General features: G+C 38.8%; 1 protein-coding gene across 1 annotated transcript in view; it reads left to right on the plus strand.

Annotated features, from left to right (window-relative positions):
• The first annotated feature begins 274 nt into the window (after positions 1–274).
• LOC104947096 (semaphorin-7A) overlaps positions 275–12,149 on the plus strand; it is a 24,213-nt gene continuing 12,338 nt past the window's right edge. The window contains exons 1-2 of the mRNA XM_010773055.1: positions 275–532; positions 9,348–9,487. Coding sequence (XP_010771357.1) covers positions 454–532; positions 9,348–9,487 — 219 coding nt within the window. The 5' untranslated portion in view covers positions 275–453. The remainder of the gene's footprint in view (positions 533–9,347; positions 9,488–12,149) is intronic.

The raw sequence follows: 12,149 nt of genomic DNA on the forward strand, positions 1-12,149 counted from the left end.
TAAGCTTGAACCTGCTTCGATGAGAGTGCTTTCTACATTGTGTAAACGGTGACAGTTTGATGCAAAAAAATACAAGTGTAAATCATATTTGACTATCAGCAACAGGTACAGTGCGTAATCCTATACGCCTGTAATTGTAAACCACATTGTATGTGTTTATTTGTATTTATTTTATTTTGCAATTCCACTTTTCATCATCGCGTCTCTGCTACACTCCCCCTCTGCCTTTTGTTTCCGAGGTGGAGCCTGATACCCCGACTTCTCTAAACTGAAGTGCCGGCAACGCAGACGGACAGGCAAGGACCTAGAGGCGGTGGCACAGATCTGGGACCAGCAGCAGATCGAGGAGGGACAAACCAGGCGGTTGCAAGGAGAGAAGGAGGATTTTCTAGAGGGTTTCGCACGGTTTTCTTCTTTTTTACAAACCAGCTGCACGGAGGAGCTTCAAGAAAGATGAATTATTTCATTCTGTTCTCGCTTTTTGCCACGGTTTTCGCCGGAAATGCACCTCGGCTGAAATTTGTTGTGCACGGTAAGCAGAGCTGAATTTGCCGGATATTTGCGTTTTGGTCACAAGTAATCAAACCACATATGCGATGTAGGTGTTTTATTTAGCGATGTCAAGTGTTTTGTAGGTGATGGATCAATGAATGGCTGTATGGTTGGATGGACGAATGAATTAACACAGTGAGAGGTTAGTCGAGGTGATGTAAACAGTTTTTTTACCCCAGTTCTCCTCGTGATGTTTTGTCCTTTGCAAAATATGCACAAACGATACGCATAAAGCCATATTGACGGGGCTGTGGATTAATCTCTTAAAACACCGCCCTCCCCCCACTGACCGAGTAGTAAATTACGCGCTCCACCATTCAGGCCGGCACACATGTTAACTGGCTTTTACAGGATGAACATCTGGAGAAAATCTGATCTGCTTTATTATCTTACAATTACTAAAATGTCACATGTATTAAGACTTGTGTTAAGTGTGTCCTCGTGTGTTTCCATTTATAGTCCAAGATTCCAATTTCCATATGTATTAATTATTTTTGATGTGATTTGTGCAACTTGTGGTTTTTTCTTTGTTTTTTTGACAACTTGTGTAATGGCTTTTTCTTTTTCAGTGCAATGCAACGTATCTGAATGCTCACTTTTTTATATATATAAATGCACCGTCCCTGTCATTGGCACACATGGGGTTTTATTGGCGCCTGTCCCTCCACATCAGCACCCCAGGCGCAGTGAGAGGACTAAATCCAGAGGCACTTTAATAAAAAACAACCTCTCCTCTCCTCCTGGAGTAATATGGCGCCGGTTTGCCTTGACCATTGTGAGGTTGTACCCTTTAAAAGAGCCGCGTGCCACCGCGGAAAATCATCGTTGCTTTGAAATATGACTCTTTGGGGGTTGACACAATCGGTGGGGCTCCCGCGTCCTTGCGGAGCTGCAATGCGGGACACAGCAGCTGCTTCACTGCAGCACTGGAGTCCAGCACCTGGAAAGAGAGGGTTGCAATAGAGTAAAACCCTTCATAAATACATTATGTTCTTTCACACATACAGACATGGAGAGAAATGGAGAGGTGGGCTTTGAAATGGAAAATTCCAAGCCAACCCCCTAGTTATCTATTCCACTCACGCATTTTTTACACCACACACACACTCCTCTAATGTATTCAGCAATCAGTAGAGATGGGGGTTGTGTGTCAAGTTATATGGATCTGTATGCCTCCCCTCCCCGCGGTTGAACACAGTACAAAACGCACAAGATGACGGCCCCGGACGTGCAAGTCATATCAATCAAACTCGTTGTTATGCTATGGTAGGGAGGGCTGTTCATGCCTGTAGTGACGGGATTATCTCGCACACACTCACACAGGTAAAATACACTGTCAGAGGGAATCAATCAAGTGCGCACATTGAGCCTGGAGTGCAGAGCCTTCTCAATAATCTGCAGCTGCTGAAGGGCTGGCTATATGTCAGCACTGTGGACAGCGCAGAGGTCCTCACAAGGTGAAGGGTCCCCACGTTGCACGTTAGATGAGAACATAGCTTCAAGGAACTTTTTCAGAGATACATAATGGCTTTAACATTCAGTGAAAATGGGGTTCATTTGAGGTTGGAAATGCTGTGATGGCTTGAAGGGGCTTAGTGAATGAATGACTTTGCATTCATTTGGCAGACACATTTGTCCAAAGCTATTACAATAAGTGCACAAAACTGCAGGAGTGAAAAGACGGTTTGCCTGCCAAACAAACAAGTGCATTGTACGTTTAATTCTTCCATCTTGAAGACTACAATGTTAAGTGTATCTGCAATCTGTTTTAGAGGGTTTAGTATACCCATAAATAGACAAAATGTTAAACAGTTTTAGAGCTGCAATGACAAATTGCTTATTGATTGACAAGGAATGAGAGCCACATATGTTGTTATTTACAGTTTGAGACTAGAGTGCAAAAACCTTCATAATAATCTGGAGCTTTTTTAGGGACGGTTATATTTCAGCGTGTGAGGTCCTTACAAGGTGAAGGGTCCCCACTTTGCATGTGAGATAAGCACATACTTTCAAGGAACTTCTGCAGGGCTAACACTGGTTTTAAGATTCAGCTTGAAATAAGGTTTGTTTAAAGGTGGGGTAGGTAATTTTGGAGAAACCAGCTCGAGTGCGCTAGAATTTGAAAATACACAGCTGGAATAAATCTGCCACTTCCTCACAGAGCCCCTCCTCCAACACACACAAACGCGCACATGACCAATGAGGGCACGAGATAAGTTTGTGCACAGATGGAAGGCTGACAGGCAGGTAGGCCATCCAGTTACTTTAGCCGGGCCGGCTCAGATGATTGGTCGTGCTTTTTACAGCGCCACGGCTTCCACAGATGACATTTTTTTATGGATTTTTTGTCAAAGCACTTCAGATATTCATTGCTATCGTGATGTTAAGAGCATTCCATGGAATATAACAACAAGTGTATCTCGAGCCGGTTTCTCAAACTTACCTACCTTTAATGTCTAATTGCAAGTTTAGAAAATAGAAAAGTCAGATTGCATAGAAGTCTATGAGAAAATGACAATTTCTCTCACTCGATTCATTACCTAAGCAAACATTTCCCTAATGAGTTTATGGTCTCAATCTCTAGTTTTAGTTTAAAAGAATAAATAATCCATGATGTTCATTCTGTAAAATATGGCAAAATAGTCAAATAGATGATAAAGCGGTGTTTGTTTTTGGACAAAACCCACACATTATGTTGGTTGGCGATTATTTATAAATGTACTGTGAATGCAATTTATTTGTTATCAGAAATCATAACTCGTGAAGGTGTTTGGACATATTTCGAAACTAAAAGAAGGCTGACCTATAATTGCAAGTGTTCAGTACATATAATTATTTAATTAATATAATTAAAATTAATATAAAATTATGAAGAAAAAAAAATGAAATCAATATACATTTAATATAGGACTATAGGGTTGGGTATGTGTTTAGAAACCTCACAATATTACATCACAAATCCAGACGCTAACCACATCTGTTCATACCCAAACTAATATTATTATTCAGCTGCATCCTCAAGAGACCAGAACAAAACTGGTATAACAAAACGTTTGGAAACACAAACAGCTTTTTTGCACCAATTACACTTTGCACAGAAAACCAGCACCTGGAAGATCTCCTATTCAAAACAATTGCACTCCTCATTAGGCATTCTGAATTGGCACAAAAGACAAGCATATGCAGAGGGTTTAGACACTATCATGGCAGAATAAAAAGGGAGGAGCGCGCACGAATGAATGCAAAACTCTTCAGAAACAAAACACACAAACTGTCGCCCAAAATAGCTCCTCCAGCTCTTCAGAACGAACACTAATGGGTGCAAAGCGCTGATGGATAAATGAATTGTCAGCAGGGCTTTTTAGCGATAGATGAATGGAGACAGTGTGCCTGGTCAAATGTAACACTCATCTCTGAGGAAAAGAGAACATATTAATGCTATAAAAATAAACCATTTAGTGTCAAGTTGACCACAAAAAGAGCAGCGTGATAAAATACAAATGGTGTGTTCGAGGTTACAAACCCTACTCCATATAATCATCTTATAGCCTAGAGCGAATTGTAAAAATAAAGGATTTTCTATTTTTGTTTTATGTTGATGAGAAACTGCTGATAAATGCATGTCATGTTGCGGTATCAAATACAAATGCTGAAACATTACAAAGGTATATCTATGAATCTTCCAGGTCTATTTATCGACCCCACAATACATGCTATCTTGTCAAATATGCAAATCATCCAAATATTGGGAACACTTTATATTAAAGGTGATCTATCAAAATGCACTTCTTTTCTACATGAATATGTGTTCCCGGTGTTCCAGGGAACTCACCAAGTGTCAGCAAACACAACCTCCCCCTATACCCAAATCTCTTAAAAAGGGGCTGCAACAGATCTGATACAGACTGATCCAGATTTGAACACTTCTATGACGTCACAGAAGTGGCGCTACGCTTTCAAACGCTCCCTTTTTTGGTCCATCTGCGGCGGTAATAGGTTTTGTGCGCTGTGATGATTCGGCTGTACCTTTAGTCATGAATATTAAATGTTCATTTGATCATTGGTTTTATTATGAAAACATTGAGACCGGAAATACTGTTTTCAACCCGTAACTTTACATGGAGGCTGCCGCATACCTCAAATCATCTTCGTAATATCTATCAAACTATATATCCTACGTGGACGTGGATTCTAAAAGTAAAATATAGACTTCTCGCTAGAAATCTAATCAAAAAGCGTTTTAATGGCCAAACTATCCTACAATTTAGGATTTTACAGAGAGGGTTATTTGTGAATAAACGACCATCTGTAACGTTTGAATTCAACGGGAGCAGGACGTATTAAGCGCTTGAACAAACAACATATTTGGTCGTAATAATTGGGCCTGAACAATCGGCCTATTTGGTCGTATGAGTTGGAGGACTTGTTGGGACATTGCCGTTGGAAAGCGCTGGAGACGCTGTAGTACATATGCCAGGCCTATAGATGGTGCTGTTCTCACAGAATCAGCCCATGCAAAGACAGTGTTAAATTGAGCGAAATGAGGAATGGCTAAAATGCATGATCTGTTTGGTATTTTGAAAAATAAAAAGTATAAATATGCCTTATNTACCTAAACAAAACACAAGTCTAACACCAAGTATTTAAATCAGCACTCTTAGCGATATTTTTAACTTCATGCTATCTGAACAACCTATGTCATATGAAAAGCTGAGAGTCCAATGATTCTATTGGTATAAGTTTCATCCCTGTGCGATCAAAACTCACTGTTCTGTATGATAAATAAAATAACATTGTACCTTGAAAATCTATAGCGGGTACATTTTACCCGTTGGCGGTTTTAGGTATCCAGCGACCTCTGGCGGTTCTAGTGTTAAGCGTGATAATCATAATTGTACAAAATGAGTTATTAGTTCAGCTTCTAAACCAATAACATGTACATTAAACAAGAGTGTGTGTAATATTAATCTTGATTCATGTTCAGATCACGATTTATGAGAAAGTTTGGTCAAAGTTGGGGAGTCAGAGAATAGGCATGGGGAGACAGAAAGTGAGCGAAGGATTTGAAAGAGAGCGAACAGCTCATCTCAAGACTAATTTGACATCTATGGCTGTATCCTAAATATCAGAACATTCTGCCAAAGTTCAGGCATCTCTTGCGTTGACCTTTTCTCTAGTTGGAGGCCTAGCACCTCAATACCCCATTGAACCAGAGGCCTGACTTGTGTTACTTAAAGGATAACCTAGAGGTCCATCTTCTCAACACCTTTACAGTCAAATGTTCTATAAATTGCAGCGGTTGATGGTGAACTTCAAAAGCTCTGCCTCTTTTTAAGTAGGCTTTATTCTTGTTAAGTTTGAAACTACTCACAACAACAACAACAACAACAACAACAACAACAACTGCACTTTATTCCTTTTTAATATGCACATTTCTCAGTGCAATTAGGCTTTTTTTGTGACTCTCTAATTGGAAAATAATTTGGTTTCATTGAAGAATGACATGGTTCTCTGAGATGAAAGAACTTCTATAACCCTTGAATTGAAAAACAAGAAAGATTTTCATGACCTTTTAAAAGATTCACGGTTTGCACCCAGCAATGATTACATGTCTACGGAAAACAGAACGAATAAAAGCCAGCTAAGAGATAGAGGGAAGTAAGCACATTTATTACATCCAGAATATGACATTTCAGTTGTGTCTGTGTGACATGGAGAAGGAAGCTGATAAAGAACACTGTACATCCTGTTCTTCCTTTGTGCTTTTGGCTCTTCAGAGAACTGGGACAGCATAGGCGGGGGAGGGGTTTGGCTAAGGTGCGACTTTGAAGGCTCCTTGTGATATTTTCTTGAGAAAAAAAAATGTGTGTGCATGTTTACATTCAATGTTGCTAACCTAAATGCAGTGCTGTTCGGACTATTGTGGCTATGCCTTGAGGCCTGACGGATATATTACATTAGTTCGTCATTAAAACCCAGATTGTTTACATAGTATCTTTGTTGGATTGGCAAAGATGTGTTTTAAAGTAATCAAATATGCAAGAAAGGTGCAACTTATTCCAACTAAACCTTCAATAATTCAGTATAGCAACCAGCCACTTCTGTTTTTACTTTCTTTGAACTTAACGTAGGTCCGCAGATTAACAATGTAACTGTGTCAAATGTATGTTGTAACTTATTCCAAAAGCCAAGCTGTCTTTGTGCCTCTGTCTTTGTTTAAATAACCCAAATTAAGTAAGCCTGTTAGCTACCCTCAACATAACAAAAAACATGTTTTTAATGGTTATATTCAATTTGAAAGTGTTCAACTATGGAAGAAAAATACACACAGTATATCCACTAAATAGAAAACAAATAAGAATATTGTGTCAACTATATACCTCAACCATTGTAACCCAACATTATTTTGGGGATACAGGCGGCAGTAAATCTAATATGTAAGTTGTTACCTACACCATCTGTCACATTGGCCCTTCTTGTACATTATTTACTTCCTTGTGAAGAACGAGCATCTTCAACTAGATTCCCACCAATCAGAGAGGCCACAGTTTCCATAGAAACTTAGTTGGTTGGCTAGCAACCCGTTATCAGTGATCACCATCACTTCATCTTGCTCTGCTGTCAAACTGGATTTCTGTTTTATCTCAGGGATGAGAAGAAATCATTACAAATACCATGTGACCAACCATGACCGCTGAATCAGGTTTAGTGGCTATTAGCTCGTCTACTTGTATTAAGACACAGAGAACATGCACCATTAGTCTGGAAATACATATTGATGTCATGGTGTATTTTTGTTAAAGATGAAAGGGAAAAATAAAAGATTCACTGTTATGACTCTATTTTAATCTAAGTTTTGCCTCAAAGCTTTAACAGGCACCTGGTTGGATTGCGTCAAAGCTTTTAAGCTCTTTAAAGCGAAAGTTCCTGAAATATAAATGTACTTCTGGAACAAAGCTAGGAAGAAAAGCTGGTAGCCCATTAAGAGGCTTGTAACTTTGATGTGTTATTAACCTTTTTATGGTAGAACTCATGTCTCGAAAATTAGTTTTAGTGCATATTATGCATGAATCACATGCTTTTGGAATCGTAGAAATGTGAATGCTGGCAGAGTTGCCGTATATACACAGTAAGTGAGTCTGGTTGGATGGGTGAATCAGAAATGCCTCGTGTGCTTGTCAGACGTCTGGGGGAGTCCTGAGAGTAATGCAAGCATCTGTTGATGGTATTCGCCCGCATGATTATTTCAGTGATATATATGCTCCCACTGAATGCCCTTTTCCTCCAACACCAAGGCAAGGTGTCAGTAAAGACTCCATGTTTAATTTAAAAGCACAAAGGGCAGTATCATCAGATCGAGTGTTTTGGTAAACCGGACCAGTTTGAATCCAGAGTTCCTCGAGTTGGTTCAGATTTTGACGGCAGGATAAATGTTGATTAAAATGCAAAGGTTTCACTCGACCTGCTTGAGGAGCTTAGGCCGGCTAAATCTGGATCATCTTTTTAAACAACCTCCTCTAAGTCAATGTGGGTTTAATGGATTGACCTTTTGTTATTGTGTTTAACCTTTTCTTTATGAATCTTTTACTATTACGTTGAATCTCTTTTTATCTTTAGCTGTTGATTTGATTACATTTCAATCATCTGGAAATTGCTTTTCAAACTCTGAACAAATGCTTTATTTGTTATTTTTCCTTTTCTTCTTCATTCCCTACTATTTATTATTACTAGGGATGTAACGATATATCGAATATCGCGATATAGTGGTAAATAGATTTCTCAATACCGTCGTGAGACTGACAAAATCTACCGCGATTTAAAAAAAAAAAAATTCAATAATTTTTTTTTTCAATAATTTTTTTTTTTAAACCTTTATTTAACCAGATGGTCCCATTGAGATCATCGATCTCTTTTTTCAAGGGAGACCAGTCCAACATGGTTACAACATGAACATAAAACAACAGATAACACAAAAGGACATGGTATTTGCAGGGCTACATGTACATACCTAGAGACATAGACAAGTACCAACAGTATATTTATATCTCGCCCTGTCAATAAGCCTCACCTTCTTGGCAAAAACTGTATTGTTTTTGAAGCGGTGGAGAGACAATGCACAGTTTTACCCATGACCCATGGCCAAAGCATATCTCTCTGTCCCAGCAACATCAGTACCAAGAAAGAGAGTTTTTTCCACAGCAGGGGATATTGTAAACGCCCAAACATCCCAGCTTCTACCTGGAAATGTGGACATGCTCATATTCCTAAAAGATAACCTTGATGATGCTGAGTGAGTGAGTTAGAGTTGAGCTACCTGAAAAACTAAATTGAAACTTGATTTATTCTATTGCAGGGTCTGATTATTATATTGTTGACACTTTAAAATACTACGATCCTACTAAAATGCTCTACAAATTAGATTTATTATTTAATGAAGAAATAAAAAAATAAAAAATAAAAATTCACATTTTTTCCCTTTATTTTTCAATATTGCGATAAATATCGTACCGTGGAGTTTTTATCGCGATATTATCGTACCGTGAGTTTTTGGTATCGTTACATCCCTAATTATTACCAAATGATAAAAGCAGTAGTGTTGTGTTCTGAATCTGAATTAGGTGTTGTTGTTTGTCTTGATTTGATAAGAGTTCAGTTCATTTATATTAATGTAACTTTGTAACCTCAGGGCACATTTTCATTTCACAACCTCAAAACAAACATTTTAACAATTCAAACAACACAATACTCAAAGCTCTTGCCTGCCTTTCTCTAATACACTTTGCTTTGATCCACAGAGCCCTCCAGGTTCCACTTCAACAAACCTGAGAACTACATCAGCATGTACCACCAGGAAGGAAGCGACACGGTGTACGTTGGCGGCCAGGCGATGGTCTATGTGTTGACGTTCACTAACAGAGGGGTCCGCGACGTGCAGGTACACTCCACGTCTAGCTGACTGACTGTCTTCACACTCTAATATTCGGGGGCATTTATCTCTCAGCTCCTGACAGTCTTTTGCAATCGAGAACCACTCTGCTGCCACATTTCCAAAGATACATTACCAACCACGATATGAAATACTAACTGCTGTCTCTAAGTAGGTCCACTTGGCCTAAATCTTGGCAAAATCGAACTTTTAAAATACGGTTTGTGTCCAAATTGTGCCGAAGTCCCTTTCCCATTTGACAACATACCCATCAGAACCCACTGACATCTGGCTTTTGTCTTTAATGGGAAAGGTTGTACAACATTTAAAAGTACATCAGGTATATATCTGCTCCAGCTCCGATCAACAGTGATGCAAACATGACAACCAGGTGGATATGTAATACTAAGGCTCATATAAATATATAATAGATAGCTCAGCTCCTGACAGTCTTTTGTAATGGAGAACCACTCTGCTGCCACATTTAAAAAGATAAATTGCCAACCATAATATGAAATACTAACTACTGTATTTAAGTAAGTCCACTTCAAAACCACTTTGTCCAATAACCAATTGGTGTTCATATATAAATCTTATGCTAGTAGCTAAAATAGTTAGCTAAGTCCTAAAGGTTGAGCCACAGTTAAAGTCCTTGCATACCCGTTGTACTTCTACATGTGTTTTCACTTCTATTGCCTGATGAAACTTCCTCTCTGAACTGTATGGGCATGTACACACAGTGGTGATTGGTCTATAAAAGTAAAGACATTGTCAGAACAAATAACCACCTCTAACTAAATGTTACTTTATACATTTCAGTTTGTCTAAAAAATATGTAAAAGGTTCCCTTTCCCTCAAAAAAACCCCACCAACACCTATAGGTGGAAAGGTTACAATCAGCATTAAGAGTAAATGCATCTGCAGTAATCAAAGGTATGGATCGTCTCCAGCTGTGATAAACAGTGATGGAAACCCGACACCTGTGTGGAAATACAACGGTATGGCAAACAGCAATATATCTTAAATTATTTAGACTTATACCAAACCACAACTGTACCTAAAACACACTTTATTCAAACTTGAAAAACAAAAATAAATATGTGTTAGTCTTTCCACTGTTCCAAAAATAACCTACTATGGTTTGCAAAATATGATTGAATAACAAGAAATGCTTTGACTGTTTTGAACATTTCGAAGGATCCTTGGGAAAGATACCTTAACCCAAATGTCTTCCAAAGGCATGGCTGATAAGAGCTTTGAGGGGTTGAAGAGACTGGGCAAGCTCTAAATAAATGCAGTCTATTAACAGTTTAATATTAATTGACTGATTTATAATTGGAAAGGAGTCTATCGTAGGTTTCTCTGTGTTTAAAAAACATAATTTGGTGTTGGTAAAATAGGTTTATTTTTCACTTCAGATAAAGATGGCCAGCTGTTTTCCCCCTGCCTCTAGGCTTAGGGTTATGTTACTGTTTTCCGTACTCTACCAGAGGATAACAAACACAGTCGCCCTCCTGATGTGAGGTTACAGAGGGCAGAGAGAGAGATGATACGACTGACCGACCACTGAGCAGTTCAGCCGCGGAGGACAGAGGGAGCTGGGTCATGCATACATTGATGAAGCTACACATATATCTCTCTGTGAGAAAAGCAAACACTCATTTGGTTATTAATGTCAACATGGCTCAAGATAACACACGGTGTGGGCTTCAGTGTCAGCATTGACAAGCTTGACAAATTGAAGCGACCGTAAGCTTGTCTCGATGTCTCATTCAAATATGACTAAGCTTTGCATTTTTGAAATGACTGCTGGCTTAGTGTTGGGTTCTCTTCAGTGGAGAGGAAAAGACGAGCGGGTAAGCAACTGCTGGGGATGAGATGTCGTTGATGTTTGATGGTGTCATTCACTCACTCACACTGTAGTGAGATTCTGTCACAACTTATTTCCAGTGAAGGGTAGTTCAGCAGAGCATAACAGAAGAATAATTTAAATTCTTAAAAAATCAGACACAGATAAAGACTGAGGGCTTCTTGAGTGAAACCAACAATTCTAGTGGGAGACATTTATTACTCCACACAACATTTATTTACTTCACAACGTTGAAACAATATTGGTTTGACTGAGGGGCGCAACACTTTTCAGATTTCCCGAAAGATAAGTTCATTCTGAATCATCAAGACGAGATACTATAAACCTTCATTCATGCCCAAACGTAAATTGTGTTAAAGCAGCCTCAGAATAAGAATGAAATGAGGACGGTACAGATCAGAGTTCTCACAATGATAATAATGATAACAATAAGAGTGTGTTACCGTATGAACAAGATAATTCACAGCGAATTGTACACATACTGTATGAGAAGGTATAAATATATATATATATGTGTGCAGGTGCAAGTGTGAGTAAGTGCAGGTAGATCCTACATGGGTTACATAGCTCTTGATTGGATTATCTGTGACGCTTTTGTTAAACTGCTCGTCACTGTTTTTGACATATACTGTATGTACTGGGAGCATCACGTTCACGCTTCTCCTTTTGGTGGTAGTTATATGTTTTTGCGTTTTTGTCTGTAAAGGCTAGAATCCTAAAGTTTCTGCCTCCATCGGACTCCTCGTTTACTTCTGTAACTGTAGTGACATCATTATGTAACACTCAAGCTTCTATTGGCTA

Source organism: Notothenia coriiceps, unplaced genomic scaffold (genome assembly GCF_000735185.1).
Source record: "Notothenia coriiceps isolate Sejong01 unplaced genomic scaffold, NC01 NC01_scaffold00011854, whole genome shotgun sequence".
Classification (NCBI taxonomy): Eukaryota; Metazoa; Chordata; class Actinopteri; order Perciformes; family Nototheniidae; genus Notothenia; species Notothenia coriiceps.